Source organism: Anser cygnoides, chromosome 3, assembly GCF_040182565.1.
Source record: "Anser cygnoides isolate HZ-2024a breed goose chromosome 3, Taihu_goose_T2T_genome, whole genome shotgun sequence".
Lineage (NCBI taxonomy): Eukaryota > Metazoa > Chordata > Aves > Anseriformes > Anatidae > Anser > Anser cygnoides.
Window position 1 is genome coordinate 91966889 of NC_089875.1, and position 17410 is coordinate 91984298.

At 37.4% G+C, this 17410-nt stretch overlaps 1 protein-coding gene across 1 annotated transcript in view; it reads left to right on the top strand.

Annotated features, from left to right (window-relative positions):
- LMBRD1 (LMBR1 domain containing 1) overlaps window positions 1–17410 on the top strand; it is a 77741-nt gene that overhangs the window by 52921 nt on the left and 7410 nt on the right. Inside the window, exons 10-14 of the mRNA XM_048077451.2 lie at window positions 2284–2348; window positions 3117–3219; window positions 4090–4194; window positions 5439–5588; window positions 6533–6611. Coding sequence (XP_047933408.2) covers window positions 2284–2348; window positions 3117–3219; window positions 4090–4194; window positions 5439–5588; window positions 6533–6611 — 502 coding nt within the window. The remainder of the gene's footprint in view (window positions 1–2283; window positions 2349–3116; window positions 3220–4089; window positions 4195–5438; window positions 5589–6532; window positions 6612–17410) is intronic.

Consider the following 17410-nt stretch of genomic DNA (forward strand, 5'->3'; position numbering starts at 1 on the left):
TTGCAATTAATATCAACCGATGGCTCAGTAGTCTTAATAGCACTGTAGAAGCGTAGGATGAACTAAGGCAGAACAAAGGTCTTTAAGTTTGAGATAGAAAAGGCTTTGGATTTGAGGTTAAAACAGGAAGAGGAATGCTTTTTTAACTGCTTATCCATTTTTAAGAGTGTAATGAAATTAATTATTTCAAAACACGGGCATATCACAGAATTGTAGGGGTTGGCAGGGACCTCAAGAGATCATCGGGTCCAACCCCCCTGCCAAAGCAGGTTCCCAAGAGCAGGCTGCCCAGGTAGGCGTCCAGACGGGCTTTGAATATCTCCAGGGAAGGAGACTCCACAACCTCCCTGGGCAGCCTGTTCCAGTGCTCCGTCATCCTCACCATGAAGAAGTTCTTTTGCGTGTTGGTGCGGAACTTCCTGTGCTCCACTTTGTGGCCATTACCCCTTGTCCTGTCCCCACAAACCACTGAAAACAGGTTGGCCAAATCCCTCTGTCTCCCACACTTAAGGTATTTATAAACATTGATAAGATCATCTCTCAGACTTCTCTTCTCAAGGCTGAACAGAGCCAGGTCTCTCAGCCTTTCCTCATAGTGGAGATGCTCTAGGCCCCATATCATCTTTGTGGCTCTCCGCTGGACTCTTTCCAGGAGATCCCTGTCTTGTTTGTATATACCAGAGGAGTTACGGATACGTGTCTACTGTTTGTAGTTGGCAGAAAGTATTGAAGTAATACAAGGTTAAGACACCTGGTCCTAATTGTTTTTAAACATCTGTTTCCTGTCCAGCTAACACACAGTGGGAGCTTGCTGTGGAGGGGTATGATCTGAGAAACTTCTGTTCTTAGTTGGTATATCGGGCAGTTTTCTACTGGTGATTCAGATTGCCCTGTGCAAAAGCTTGCCAAAAGCTGCCTAACTCTGACTTTAGAAACAGTAGCTGGAGCTGATTCAGTTATAGTGGTCCTTATTAGTTATCCGTGCTTAGCTATGCTTATGACTCGTTGGCTAAATAAACATAGCAGATGATGTATTTTTTTTAATTTTCTTTTTCAAATTCTTGAGTACAGTATCCAGCCCAAAGAAGGGACAAATGACTCCCCTTGGGCAGCTGAAGGGGTGTGGAAGCTCTTCTAGAACCTTCTCTACAAGAGAGGTCTTTATCTGGCTATTGTGACGTGGTCACAATAATCTCATCTGTATTTATCCATGACTGATTAAGATGTATTTTAGAATGATAGCTTTTTAAGTTGAATCTGCATATTTCTGAAGCTCAAGTGTCTTTCTTCCTACTTTGGTAATTCTAAGCATCTTATTTTTTTTCCTGGTTCATTCTGAAGTCGTCACGTCACTTCAAAGGTAAATTTCTGGGTAACTTAAACCTTTGAGTCAAAATACTTTGAAAGCTGCTTTCTGTAACTTGAAGCTTGAAACTTACTTTGAAATAGTCAATACTGCTTACTAACTGAGGACTTGCAGATAGAAGCAAGACGTGGAGCTGGTATTTAGGCTGATTTACTTGAGTTTTATGTCAGCCCATCCAACTGATTTTGTCAGTTGTTACTAAGTTGCTCTGCAGAAGGGAACTCTTGGTTGGGAAAGGTGAGTTATTCCTTGTAAGTTCTGCTCAGGTTGTCTTCTGTTGAAAGGAAGTACACAGATGTGGTAGTGTGGCCATGGAAATAAATTCTAATTTCCCTTAATTAAACTCAAATACATGCATATAGTTAAGGTTTTCCATTTTATATAGCAAGTACAGGTAGTGTGTTCTGGTAAATGCTGTGTTCATTTAACATCTCATCTGTGTTCTTAGTAGCACATTTGACTTGTAGGTAGACTTTACAAGGGCATGTAGTGATAGGACAAAGGGTAACGGTTTTAAACTGAAAGAGGGTAGATTTAGATTAGACACTAGGAAGAAATTCTCGTGCCAGGGCGGTTGGACCAGGTGATCTTTAAAGGTCCCTTCCAAGCTAAACCATCCTGGGATTCTGTGAGATGTACTTCAACGCTTGGTTCTGAGTTTAGTATGTCCACCAGACAAAGAGGTGGTTCTCATCTTAGGTGATTGTCTTTTAGAATGCTTGACATAAAACCTGTTTAACTAAAGAAGCATTTTGTTAGCGCTTCTGTCAAGTCCTTACCAAAAAGTTATTTTAAGCGTGTTTGAGCTCTGATCTGGTCCAAGATCATTAGTCCTGTATTGAAACTTAGACAAGTTTTCACTTACTGTATCATCTGCAAGCATTTTCTGTTTCATTGTAATGTATCTTTGCTTCTAGATTGTGTGGGGAGTATTCTTCATCGTTGTGGCACTGCTTTTCACTGTCTCTCTCTTCTTGTCAAAGTAAGTACATTTCAGCACTTTTTATCCACTTGAACTATGTACTTTCTCTTCTAACATCAAAGTCAGTTCAGGGGTGGTTTGCTTCAAGAGTCAGCACATTGCTTTCCTATGGTACGTTTCCATAGCTAGTGCTGGTTTTCTCATTGTAATAAAACATTGAAATTGAACAAAATGTCCTAAAACAGGTTCAAAGAAGGATGTGGTTCAGCTTGCTTAACTGCATGCTGCTTAAAGCAGTTCTGATGCAGCAGGGAAATTAAGGATATACTTCAAGAAAGCTTAATTCAGACTGTAGAAGTATCTTGAGTGCTTGAGTGAATCTAAATGTGTAGGTACTCATTGGGCTGGGTAACAGGTGCTTATCCTTGCAGTAAATGACATATATAATGCATTATCATGTGCATTGTATTGTAATTGTTTCATGGAATTGAAAGCGATTTAGAGAGCTGCAAAAGTGGTGATTTCAATGAAGGTTGATATTTAACCAGTAGTCTCAAATGTTGGCTTCTTTAATTTTTCAGACTGGGCAAATAAACTGTTTCCAAACTAGGGAAAAAATAAAGTGGCAAGGAGATACAAAAATCAATGTACCTTTCCATAGAACAAGTACAATGAGTGTTGTAAAACAGCATGTGTCTATAGAAGTACAGAAAAGCTTTTAATCTTTGGTTTTAATTCAGCTTTTTTTGACCTGCCTTTTTTAATTGAACTGAAGAAAAAGTTCTCGGAGAACCATAATACTTACCCTTTTTTTTTTAATTACCACAGTTTAGACAAGGCTCTACATTCAGCTGGATTCGACTCTGGATTTATAATTTTAGGAACTAATCTGACTAATCCGTTGAATATGCTGTTACCTGTTCTTCAAACAGTAAGTAAATGAGTTGGTGGTGTACAGATATAAGGATGGTTCTTTTTTTTTTTTGCTCAGTTAATAGCTTATTACCCTTAAGTGCAGTAAATGCACTTTGGGTTTTAATGTTATTTTTACCTATTGAAAAGGTACACTGCACTCTGTGCAGTTATGTATGTCACAATAATGCATTACTCTTTGAAAGAAAACCTACATTAGAACAAACATTTACTAACTTCAGTAGGGCTGGAATGCAGCATGGCCACATAGAAATTTTGCGAACGGTAGTGGGTAAGTTAACAAAAGGAAAAGCAGTAATTGTAAGTTAATGCTTTACCCTCCCCTACCTGAGTTCTTTCCACCTTCTCAGTATAATGGGTTGGTACGAAGCATTGTTTATCCCATGGTTTCAAAAACGATTAAACATTTCAGTTTGTAGGTCACTAGGAAGAGCAGTGTTCAGCAGCAGTGTTTTGTCTAGCTGTTCAAATCACTTTTTGTATGCAAGCATTTTCAGAAATAATCACAAAAAGAATGCCCATGTAGTTCTAAGATGATTTTTGCTGCTGCGGATTTTGTTCTGACAGCGTATTTAAAAGAATCAGGTATTTGGCCTGAAAATGTGTAACATCTCATTCAAAATTAAGGCATGTTTAAATTAAGAAAAATGCTGAGTTACTTTCACAAACTAATGGTGTAAGCTCTCGTAGCAGCAAGCTATACTAGCTCTAGTTGGAGCTAGCTATATAACTTTTAAAGAGAATGTCTGTTACTACCTCAGATGCTATAGGTAGAAACTACTTAGTTTGCTTTCATTGAGGGGAGAGCTTGTTTTCTAATTTGAAGGCTGTATTGTCATTTGAACTACTTGTATGCTTCTTGTTTTAGGTTTTTCCACTCGATTATATTCTTATTACAACTATTGTTATGTACTTCATTTTCACATCGATGGCAGGGATTCGAAATATGGGTATATGGTTCTTCTGGATAAGGGTAAATATTGCTTTGTTTAAAAATGTGACATTGAATATGTTTTATAAATAGTCATTATTTATGTACTGGGATGCCACAATTAAGTGTTGTTTGTATATGTAATGACTGTTAGAAGCATAATGTACAACTCATACTATTTTTGAAAGCTACTCTGTTTTGCAGAGTTATTAGACCAAAGCTGATAAGCGTGATAAGCAGTGCAGTCAGCTGACCCCTGTCAAGTGTGAAACGAGTGCCACTTTGGCTTCTGCCTTTTAAGTTGAAGCAATATGATTCTGATACAATGGAAGTATTAATGAATTTCTTGGTCAAAATAAGAACTGTGCAGTCAATAAGGCTTGGCTTGCTTTTTAAGTGGGAAGCAAGGTTTTCTAACTTGGTAAGAGTACATTGATATGGCTTATCTAAATATGATGCAAATAATATTACAAAGCTGTTTTTTCAACTACAGTATCAACAGTATACCAATCATACCTATGATCCTTGGTTAATATTTCCCTGCTTCTGCCTTCCCTGCTTTCTTTACCATTGTCAACCCTTCATGCAGTGACGCCCCAAAATTGTGAACACTGACACTGAGTCCAGGCAGTGAATTATGGGGCTTGCTGCTAGTTTTGGTCTTCCATCATTTACCCTTCAGCTGCTGGTTGCTTTCTCCTTAATACAGCACTCCGGCTGAACCTGTGGGGATCACAGGAATAGAGTAGTATCTACAGGTAACAGCAAGGGATTATGTCACTCCCTGCAGAGGAAAGTGGAAAAGATGCAACTGTATGGCACACAAGTTTTCTCAGTGCCTGGGGTTATAATCTCATGATTCCCTTCTCTGGTTTTAGATCTGATCAGAGAGGTAGTGATAGATGACATCTCACCTTAACCAGAGGACACAATGTTATTTGACAAACCAAGGCAGGGCTTGATGTCAGTGATAAGCAACACTATTTAAATCTTGCTACTAACTGTTTCAGGAAGCTTCCTCATCTATACTTTTTCTGGGTCATTTGTACAATTGTAATAGTTAAATAGCAGTACTTAGAACTTCAGGAAAATACACCTGAAAGCCTGCTTTAACTCACCGGAATTGAGTTGCTGGAGGAGAATTTATAGCAGCCTCCCACTTCTGTTGAGAGAATTCAACTTGTTACTTGGATTAAAGAGAAATGTAAGAGTTTAAAAAAAAAAAAAAAAAAAAAAAAAAACAACTTGAATTTCAGTTGTTAATATTTGTATGTTTTCTGTTTTAGCTGTATAAAATCAGACGAGGAAAAACTCGACCTCAGGCACTCTTATTTCTCTGTATGATACTTCTATTGATAGTTCTTCATACAAGTTACATGATCTACAGTCTTGCTCCTCAATATGTAATGTATGGAAGCCAAAAATACTTGGTACAGGTGAGATGTAACATGCTGTGTGGGGGTTGTTATTAAAAAATAAGCATGCTGTTTACAATGACTGAAAGCCAGGCTCACTTTCAGTTTTAAAAGATTTGTTAGCCAGGATTTTTCAACTACTAGTAGGTCTCTTGGTACTGCACAAGCCAAAAATTGGCTGTAGTGTATGTAATGTGACTTAATTCCTTGAGCATCTTCACACAGTACAAAACTTTGAATATTGCTTCACTTCTTTTGATAATACAGCTGCTAGCTTCCACTGGGCTCTGTGCTGATATGCTTAGGTTGCTGAGTGGCTAGGAAGCGTTGCTATTCCACAGTTGCTGTCTTTATGTGTGTATTTATGAGAAATGACAAAGATACAGCTTTGTACAGTACAGGATAATCAAAAAGAAGCTGAGCACGTACTGATTAATCAAATTTTAGGGTCATTTTTTAAAGCTGTAATGCAGTTTGAGACACTAACACGAATGTTTGAGGTTTTCAGTAGTTCACTTGCAGCATAATCTTCTTCTTCCCTGGATATCTAATTATATTGGATGCTATCATCTTAAACCAGAATAAAACTGGATTCGGTATCATTATTCAAGCCTAACAATTCCATAGTGTCTTCATCACCAAAGATGAATTCCAAATTATGTTTTAAAAATTAAGATTTAATTTTGGAGATGAAGTTCTTATTTTGCATGAGTTTTCATAAGCTGTTATTTTTTCTAAATGAAAGCATATTTAAAAAAATCATATTAAATTACTCTTAAATGATAGTTTACTTAATGCATTTACTGTTAAAAACCTTAATCCTTCTGAATGTGTAAGGGGGTTAGTCAAAGCCTCTTCTATAAATCCAGTTATTTATTGAAAGGTGTTTATTTGAGAGACTATCATTGTGTATGGAATAATACTACGATAGACTGGTGTACTAATTTTGCATATTTATAATGCAGAGTAATAAGACAACTGATGGGCAGCCAGGGAATGTCACAACATTTGTTTCTAAAGACTGTGATGCAGATGCACCTGAAGGTAAGATGAATTAATTTTCTTGCGTTTCCTATGTTGTATGTGCATGCTCAGCCGTAATAAGCAGCTTAATTCTTTGTTGACTTTGAATTGCTTTGGTGTAATATGAAGCTTTGACATATAGTTACGTTCAGAAAATTCATACTGACAGATTATTGAATTTGTTTAAAGAAAAGATTGGTTTTAGTAGAATCTGTGTACAACAGTGCATTGCAGTTAACTTTTAAAGTCTACCATTTACTTCAATATGTATGTAGAAGACCTTAAAAATAAACCCTAGGCACTGAATAGCTTAGCATCTGAAATACTTTAGTGTATACTTACCATACAAACATGTGGAGAAGTATTCTGTCAACATTTTTAATGTACTCAAGAAAATTAAGATCTGAATTTCTCAGTGTGAATTTACAGATGAGAATTCTGCAATTTTTATTAAGATGTAAGTACAGGCTATTCCTAGAGCAACAATACCAGAGGAACTAGATGTCTTAGGCTATTGTCCTGTAATCCTCTTAATTTTAATCTATTCCCTCTGACATCCAGTGTAATACTTGCTCATCTGTTATTAACCATCCCTTTTTGACTTGCTGTTTGGGCAGAAGCTGTGCCATGGGTGATTTGGGGCTGTGAGCAATGACTAGCAAGCAGATCAATAATGGCGGAGCTTTCCCTGACTTTCCATTTTTGCAGTCCTTAATGCTGAATTTTTTGAGACACTTTGTATAGATTTTGTTCCTCTTTGAAACTTGGCTAAAGCTGGGAATTTCATTAAGAAACTAAGCTAAATGAAGTCATGGTGGATTTTTTAATGTTGTCTTCCCTTCTGCATATAAATAATTCTTGCACCATCTGACTTGCACTAGCCATTTCAATACCGATACTGCCATTTAAGGCCACTATCAATTTTTATTGATTGCCTTGGTCTTTTGTTTAAAAAAAAAAATTGATCTCAGCAAAAGATTTATGGCCTTCGGTATGGTCCAGATTTTTTTCAAGTTGAAGTTCTCAATTGCTTTCTCTGGCAAACTTTCAGCTTCTCTGTGTAAAGAGAAGTTGAATTATACGTGCCTTAGTGTACTTACAAAAAGGCTTGACGGTGTCTGTAATTGTTAAAATAGATGAATACCTGTCTTGTATTCTAATCTTTTCATTCTGTAACTATTGAACCCTGACTGCTTCTAGAAGACTTGAGCAACTCCTCAGCTTCTCTTCCCGTTTGTGTGTGTTATTGGGAAAGACACCTAATTTTAAACATTTTGTACTAGTGGAGTTAACTGGACATAAGTTCTTTGTTCCCAATTTTTCATGTTGTAGTCTGTCTTTTGCAGGATGGTTCCCTTGTATTTACACTTGTCGTCAGATTTAGTATGTAGATGTTGCTCTTATTCCTTCCTGGTGGTTCACACCATCTACCACGGAGGATGGATTTTTCTCCCATCTCCCCGATACTTCATCCCCCCTTCTATTTTTGATGGCTGCTTTTAGCCATAATGTAACGTGTGAAGTGTTGTGTTTTTTAAGGAATGTGATAGCTCAACTCATATTTAAGTTGCCATATTGTTGTAATTAGAAATAGAAGCTCTTCTGTGGCAAAGTTCAGAAGAGTAAAATCAGTCGTCTTTCAATATGAGATCACTTTGAGGAAGCTATGCAGATCATTTTTTTTTCTAAACAGCTTCTAGTCTTAGCAAATATTTTTTGGAAGAAGAATGTACTCATTGTCATCACTGAGCTCATTAGTCTTCACTTTCCTGGGAAAAATTCAAGTGGTCTCATTTTCACAGACTTTGCTGCTTAATTGAAGGAAGTGAGGTTGGACTGAGAAATAAATTTCCACCTGCAGTTGATGGTACTTTAAATACTTCCTGTGATTTTTTTTCCGTAATTTTCTTTGAGAGATGGAAACAATATAGCTGGTGCCTAAAGCTTGTCTTCTGATGGGCTGAATGCAAGAATTGGCTTGTGTAAATGATGACTTCGATTTGCCATTGTTAACATGCATCATGTTTGCCTGCTTTAATAGAAGAGAGGTGGCAAAGGTATTGATATGCTGTCTTACGCTAGCCTTGTGTAAGTAGAAGAAGACGGATGGATTTTTGTTAAATGTGAATGTTAATGCAATCAAAAGGCTTTAGTGGAGTTTTGTATCCATAAATACTGTCAGGTTATGGTCTTTTAATACAAGAAAGAAAAATTTCTTCAACTTTAATAAATAAATGTTTAATGAAAACCATTCATTCTTTCATCCAGTCACTTGGATGGACTGTGTTAGGAAGGTGAAATGTAGTACTTGCCTGCAGAGTACCTGCCATTTTTTAGTACCTGTTAATGAAAATTAATGAAAGAACTGTTGTGGATCCTACTTCTGTGCTCTCTGATCAGCTAGGAGTTGCTGTCAAATGAAACATACTGAAGGTAGGAACTAGGTTTTAAATGTAATTTCTCTTCTTTATAAGGATATTAGATGCATAGTGAAAACAGATGCAACTAACTTGAGAGAGGGTGGCCAAGCACTTGTGTTTTTTATTGACCTCTTTGGTGTTAGGGTTTTATCTTATGAAAACCACTGAACTAGAACTAAATGCAAATATTGATTTGTCTTCTCAGCACTTACTCTATTTTGTTTTGTTTGAACTGAATTCATTCTAACTGGTGTTTTTACTTAAAGCTACGACCTTTTAATAACAGTGCTGATTGATGAGCTTATAGCAATCAGCTCAGTAGTATCGAGTACTCAAATACTGTAGAGATGATCTCTACTATAAGTACACTTTTTTCAGAGATGGTAGAAGAAACCTCGTCTGATATTGTTATGATAGTTATAGCAACTAATACTGGAAAACTTTGCTATTGTTGAAACTTCAGTTTTTAATGGGGAATGTTAACTGTATGCTAGTATCAAACCAGTGCTCAGTTTGAAAGGGAAGGTTACATTTTCTGAAGAAACATCAGGCAGTTAAAATAGAATTTTAGTATTAAAAAATCCTTTAGATACTTAGGGTTAAATACATATTTCATGATTTTTTTTAGTATTTTTGTCTGCTTTCATGTACTAAACCTTGTCATTATTTCCTTCTGGTATGCAGGAGGTGAGTCTGCTTTATACTGAACGCCAAAGGCCATGATAGCACAAACTACAGGAAACAGACAAAACAGAAGCCAAAAAGTAATAGAGCAGGCTACATCTCTTAACTCAAAATACCTTTTCTTAGTTGCACTTTAATAACTTACAAAAGGCTTATGTTCCGATTCATATGGACTTTTTTCTTGTAAAGTTTAAAGAAGTCTTTGGAGTGGCAAATTTCGTATGTTATAGGCAAAACAAACATTAGTTCTCAGTGTTTGATACAGTTGGGCAAAGATCTCACCCGATTGTTTTCGGGGAGTATTGCTAGCTGAAGTGCTGGGTTCATAGTTCAGCTGAGCATAAGGTCAAGCAAAGGAGGTTCAGTTATGTGGTGAAGAACTTTGCAGTTGGACTAATGCACTGAAAAACTGGTATAGGTTTAGCTAAACTGGTTAACAGGGCTTCATGTAGGTGAACAGTGACTCAACTGAAAGCCTTTACTCAGGACTTTTCCCAACCTCCTCTGTGAGATCTTACAAACAATATTTGTCTCTTTCTAGGTTAAAAATCACAAAAGTGTTTTTATAATATGGGAAGCATCATTCACTTTAAATGTGTAACAGGCTGTGAATCCTCCTGATCTGGAATCTTTTTTGCTTAATTGGAAAAATTAGACTTATTTGAGGTTTGTTGAATGCTGGGCACAGTGCTGAGCCTTTTCCATAGGACCTGCATTGACTTCAACTGTATATAAAGCAAGCAAGAAAAAAGATTATATCCATTTTTTAAGGATTAATCTGAGCAGGATTTCCTGTATTAAATGGCAGCTAGCAGCAGTAACATTTAATTCCTACTGTGCCGTGGCATTGTTCTTATCTCTGGAAGATGACTTCTCCTGTTTAATTGTTTTGCTTTTTTTTCTTAACATACATCATGAGAATATTCTTTACCACATGACTATGTACTTTTACAAAAAGGTGGTAAACCACCCTACCTGTAGGGTTCTGAATATCATTCTTACAGAGCAAGAAGGTACAGCTTACTTAAACTATTGCACTGTGTAGGAAGTCTGTACCTATCCAATGAAAATACCTGGAAGCTTCTGCCTAGGTGTGGCATGAGATGTACCACATCTCTGCTGCAGAGGATTTTACATCTGTTAGGCACCCATACAGTACTTGCCAATCATACATCTTATTGTATTTTTATTATCTGAAATGCACCATATAACTTATGACACTTTTCTCGTTAATCATTTTAAAATACTGTAAATCATCAGAACTTCACTATAAAAAGCACCTCAGGTTGCACCAGGAGAGGTTTAGATTGTGTATCAGGAAGAGTTTCTTCAGGGAAAGGGTGGTTATGCTGTGCCAGGAGGTGGTGGAGTCCCCGCCTCTGGAGGTATTTAAGAGATGTGTGGATATGGTGCTTAGGGACGTGGTTTAGTGGTGGATTTGTAGTGTTAGGTGGATGGTTGGGCCTGATGATCTTGAAGGTGTCCTCCAACCCAAATGATTCTATGGTTCTTAAAGGACTGTGCTGTTTTCTAGAAGTCAATAAATGCAAGACCTCAGGTTTTATTTTAGCCTGAATAAAGACTAGATTTAGACTTTACTCGAGTTATAAAGGTGACACACATTTGAATGCCAAAACAGGAACATATTCTGTTTCTCTTTAAATAGAGAAGTCTAGGAGACGTGTAAAGTGAATGTTCTGAGCAACTTGCTTGTGCTTTTAATATTAGCACTTCTGTGGTAAGCATCTTAAGACCATAGATTGCTATTTTCAAATGCTTGTTTTAACTGAATTGATTTGCAGTTATAAAAAGCTCCACAAAAATCCTAAACTGGGCTTTTAGCACAGACTGTTATCCTTTCCTGTTACTTTTCTGAATGACCTTGCCTAGTACTTAGTCCTGAATCTCCACTTTTAGGTAACATTATTGAAGTTCTCCATAATCATAACAACTCAATAAATGAGTACAATGGTGCATGTTTGACTCCAGACAGCCCAATATAGCAGCTGTACATGGTGCGAGCAGCTAAGATTCCCTTTTTTTTTTTTGCATTACACTGTTCATTGACACAGTCACAGAAACACAAACTCCTACACCTTTTTGTCTGTACCTACCACTGTTGACAGATATGAGCTGCTCTGAACTACTACTTCTTTCCCTCCAAGAGATCTTAACTGGAAAGCAAAAAGGCCATGGTTACTAAATGTTCTGAACAGTTAAATGGAGTTCAGTGGTAAAGCAACAGCAACTGTATATTATCTTCTTGGATCAACATGTTAACTCTGTCTGTTGGATTTAAGTCCAGCAGTAAAGTGAGATGCTCTGATATTATCAGTATTTTGGAGTAAGAGTTAAAGCTCCTTAAAAATGATTGAGGAGGATGTGCCTATTTTTAAAAGGAAGTAAGGAACCCAGTGTGAGTACTCATTTGAGTAAGAAACCTACCAACGTCTACAAAATGATCCTCTAAATAAAGGCAGTACTTCTTACCAAGACATCATATCTGGTCTCTGTAAACGACAAAAGCCACCAAATCTTTTTATAACTGAGAATATAACACATTGGAAATATTCAGTGAGATGCTGGGAGCTGCTTCTGCCGGTCTAATCAAATCCATCTTCTTTTATTTTGGTATAGACAGCTGACAAATTCATATCATAACATGCTCAAGAACAGCCATACAGGAAAAAATAGGCAGCAGGCTGTTACTACAGCTGATGAAGCTACATACAGATGTTTCCTGTCCATCTTTGAATAAGGATTGCCCAATAGACTTAGAGCACCTTCATGAATACACAGTGCCTAGGACCTGTGGTCCTGCAGCTAGACTGGATGGATGACTGAAAAATAGTATCTGAACTATGAGAGAAGAATATGACTGGAGTACAGTCAAATGCATCGTAAATTCTGTGTGTAAAGGAGAGAGAAGGTGGGAAAGAATGGGAAGCCATTGTTTTGAGAGCATCGTTAGAGATAAAATCACTCATTCACATCCAAACTTTTATTTAAAAGAATTTGGCATCAGATCTTTCAAGTTTGACTCTTTAATGATAGTCATAACTGGTTTTGTTCTCCAGAGAATAATTAAGGAGTTCCAGCACAGAAAGTTGCACTGCTTTGTGAAATGCATCTGAGTATTAACCAGCTATAAATTCTTCTAAGGACTAAAGGAGTATTCCATGTGAGGATATTAAGAGGTCAAGATCAATCTGTTAAAGTTTCTTCTTCCTCCCCTCCCTCCAAATCCTTTTCCATATACCTGTATCTCAGGAAGGGGAGGGAAGAGGGAGGTGGGGTGGTTGATCCTTCAGTTACGCAGGACAGACATACTCTTTCTAAAGTGGTCAGCTGAGGACAGCGTGAAGTGGAAAGGACGTGACGTGAGGTTAACATTGAAGGCCAGGTGCTGTAACGTAGTTTCGGGAATTCTGAACTGTTGTAAGCTGAAGCTTGTGCAAAGCTGATACTGGAAAAGGAGATAGGTGGCTAATGGAAAGTGGCTTGATTAAAGTGAAAATGATATTTTGTCTATTAGTTGCTTGCTTTCTGGAATCTTGCATCCTTATTCCTCTCTAGGATATTGCCTTCAAAGTTAATAAATATCTGGACCTTTAAAATAGGAATTGTTTGTCTTCAGTTACTTAAAATAAATGTTCAAGGGAGACTCTTAGAAAATACCTCTTGCAGAAGTTCAAATCAGGTCTGTGTTTTAAAGGCAAGAAATGGCAATTACAGGGCTTGTGTCCAAATGCCTCAGGCCAGTTATGGTGATTAACCTAAATTGTACATAGCATTTCCAAATGTATCCAGTTGCAGATGAAACAGAAAAGGTACCTTCACCCTCTGCTGTCTGATCCAGTGGTTTGTAGAAGGATGTGATCTCTGGAATTTGTGGCTTCAGATTTCAGTCATTGGTTAATGCTCTGCCTTATCACTAGGTACATGGCCCTTTAGCACTTGGTATATTCTTCACTTAACAGCATTTAAACACTGAAGGAAAGTCATCCTTAAAATTTATGGAAAAAAAGAGATTAACAGATTTAGAATCTCATTAAAAGGTTTCCCTATAGTCTGTAAATATATGCAAATCTTGGCACCCTCTAAGATTCTCTGTAACCTGACTACAATAGAAGCCTGATAGCTGGGTGCCATTTTCCATTGTAATGCAATGGCTTTAAGGTGAACTCCAAATCTAAAATGGTGAAAAGAGTACTGATAGGCTCTTTCAAAGCATACAGAGAAGTGGTGAGAACTTGCCTATGCTCAGCTAAAGCTTTTTGGGCTCTTCCTCTGTAAGATCTAGTGCCCTCTTTCTGCAGCTGTGTCCTGCTCTTCCTGTTCATCTGTGCCACTTTTCTTCCTCAATAGTCAAATCTAAACATTGGCTGTGTGACCCAGATCACTTGATAGGGCTACATTCTCAATATTTAGCATTCAGAAACTTAGCTGGCCAGAGCCTTGTCTATTCAACATTTTTCTTCACCTTTCAGCTCCAAGACCTACAGGATCTTACTGGACGTCTCTTTATGCTATGAAGTCCTGCTAGCACTGTCAGGACTTGCAGATTCTTGAGCTGTTTAATGTGAACATTCATAGTGTGTAATTATCAAAAAGTTGTATGACTGCTACAATAATTAAGGTACTGTAGAGTAGCTATGTAGCTATTGGTTATCTGACTTCTGCTACTAAATCAGATCAAACTGTCATAAAACTAGGATTCACGTTCATTACGTCATTTTCTGGCTTTGTCTGGGATTCTAATAGGGTTGGGTTTGATTTACATATATGCTGTAAAAAGTATCAGGTATACCTTATCTATAGCTTGAGTCACTGAAAAAGCAGAAATTGCCTTCTAAATGATAGTCTATCTTAAATGGTTTACTTGACACTTAAGAAATCATGTGGTAACACTGTTAGCAACTCTAATTTAGAACTAATGAGCCTTTTCAGAGTGAGTGTAATTCTATCTGAAACTAGCTTTCTCAGAGTTTAAATATCTACCGGAACACTGCTAACTTCATTTTGAGTGTTTGTGGAAACACAGATACCTTCCAGTGGAAATAGGATGTACTTCTGAGCACTTGGGAAGTTGGGATCCTCTTTCTATTTCCAATGACAGCCACATTCCAGGTTCCTTATTAATTCCTGGTTTCCAAGCTCCTGGCTCCTCCTTAACTTGTTAAAATCTTTTTCCTTTGGCAGGGTTTGATTCCAAAGGTAATAAGCAGCTCTTGTTGAATAAAGTAGTTCTTGAACTACAACTAGGCTGATTCAGCTCAACTTCTGCTTGGTTTCTACAGGTCCCTTCTACGTGCATCTCACTAACACTTCCAGCTCAGCGAACAAAAAGGCTGGGATGAAAAAGTAGCCAACTTCTCGTGCTTGTATGTTGGACATATTTAAAAAGACTGTAGATGGCTGCTAACTGTTTAACATCTGAGTGATTTGATATTTATCTTGGGTGTCCTGTAGTACTTTAAAGTGCTGTCAGTTTGAGAAGTCAGAAGCTTAGTGATTCGTGTCTTTTTAAATGGGGAGCTATTGTAGCTGCCTGCAATCTGCTGGAAAGTGTTTTCAGGTCCTTGTTCTACATGAATGAACCAATTACAGTAGCACATTTTTTCAGTGTGATTTCCATTCTTATAAGGAATCAAAGGTAAATTTATTGCTGGGTTGACCTTGAGGCTAGTGCATCATCGTGAAAGATGAAAGAACAACTTGAAAGTTTAAGCAAATTCTAGAAAGAGTTACTGAGGGGAAAGGGACAACTGGTATGTGATGCCACAAACTAAACGTTTTAAAAGCTTTGTATAGCAGATGGATTTAGCTAGTGAAACCAGAGAGGCAGCAGCAGAGGAGCTGGGTTGTGAAGTGCAAAGATGGTCTCAACAGTTGAATGTATGAACTCTGTATGTGTATGTCCCAGTAAATAATAATATAGGACAAGTGGGGAAGTAACTAGATGGAATATGCTAGCAGCCACTTTTCGTGTAGAAACTGCTGAGTAACAGGCAACAAAACCAGTCCCTTTTTCCCTGTTTATTCAACAACAAAGATTATTGTTTGTGACTGGAGGCAGCTGTTGCTGCCACTCCATGAATGTGTTTCCATTGAAACCTGTGAAAGTGATATATGAAATAGAATCTTAAACATCAAACTTCTGTGGCAGCTTGAAGTCCTGGAGTGACCTTAACACTTCCAGAAAGACTGGATGAAGCTGTTAAATTGCTAGATGATAAGTACAAAAGCAAAGGGGAAACTTCTAATTAGAAAACTTTTGGTATAATTTTGTAATTAGAAAACTTTTGGTATACCTGCTTGTATCTGAGGACACCTGAAGCTTATTTTCTCTTGTCCATCTGGTCTGCAACCAGAGCCAGAACTGGAAGCAAGTCCATGTTCTGTTTCTTGAGGCTTTATTTAGCAGAGTATTTAAATTTTATTATGTGTTGCCTATTTCCACTATTTTGTGTGAATGAAAAATGTTTTTTAAATCTGCAAAAAATGGTACCTGTCTCTTGGGATAGCTTGCAGTGCTGTAGCACTCCTTCCATCAACAGCGATTATGATCTCTCAACATGTCATCGTACTAGAAGTGGAAGTTTTGTTGCTCTCTTGAGAAAAATGATTTGGACATTACACAAGGTGATGAATAGGGCTTTATGGGTGTCTTACACTGTTAGATGTCCCTTGGTTTCTTACCTAGTTGAAACTGTTTGTTTTTTTTTGCGGGCTATCAACTTCCTCACATCTCTTCTTTATGTGGGCAATGTTACTTTTTTTGATTTCCCTAGTGAAATGTTGAATTGCAAGACAGATCTAGATAGTTGGACTTCTATTCTGTGTGCTCTATAGCCACAGATTAATCCATTGTTCTTAAACACTTCGGTAGTATTTCATATGGTGGGAGTTACATCACAACTTTTTTTTGTCCAAGTTGAGATATCAAATTAAGAAATTCTTTTTATTTTGGAGTTTGAGAAAGCATTGCATATATATTGCTGAGAAGAAAATGCTGCCATTATACAAAATAATATATATTTTTTCAGAGTCCTTAGTTTACCTTAGGTATGTCCCTTAAACAACTTATTAAACGGATGGCAGTGTTTCCAAGAAAAACCTTTGCTATTATAGATCTTTCAAGTAAATGCAAAAGCTGCTCCATCTTCTGCTATTGCATCCTTTCTGGTAACTAAAGGCATGTGGCTCTGGGACTATCTTTTAAACCTGAGATCTCTGCCCTGTACTTGCTCAGTTTGTAGGAATCCCAGTGTTTTTCTCATTTTGTTCAAAATACTGATACACTGTGACAGAGAAGAACGTTAACACTGAGACAACTTGTAGGAGGTTGCAGATGCCCTCTGGAAGTGTGTCCTAGAAGTTGTCCAGCTGAGTGTTCCACAGGTTACTGTGTCCAAAACCAACTATTCTTGCTGAAGTTCTTCACCCTCTTTGTCAAAATGGGATTTAGCTTTTTTGCAGGAAAGCCACAGTAAGAAAACTCTAGTATCTCAAATGTAATTTAGAGGCAGTTGACTGTTTTATTGCAGTGTGGAACTGGCTTGGACTGTAATGTAGGAATGCTGTTCATTCTGTGGTACAAGATGGTGCTTGTCTTGGGTCACGTAAACCCAACTGACGCATATAGGAATGGCAGTCAATAATAGGTGTGTCATGTTATTCTTCATTGTGCTACTGAAAGGCTATCTGGAAACC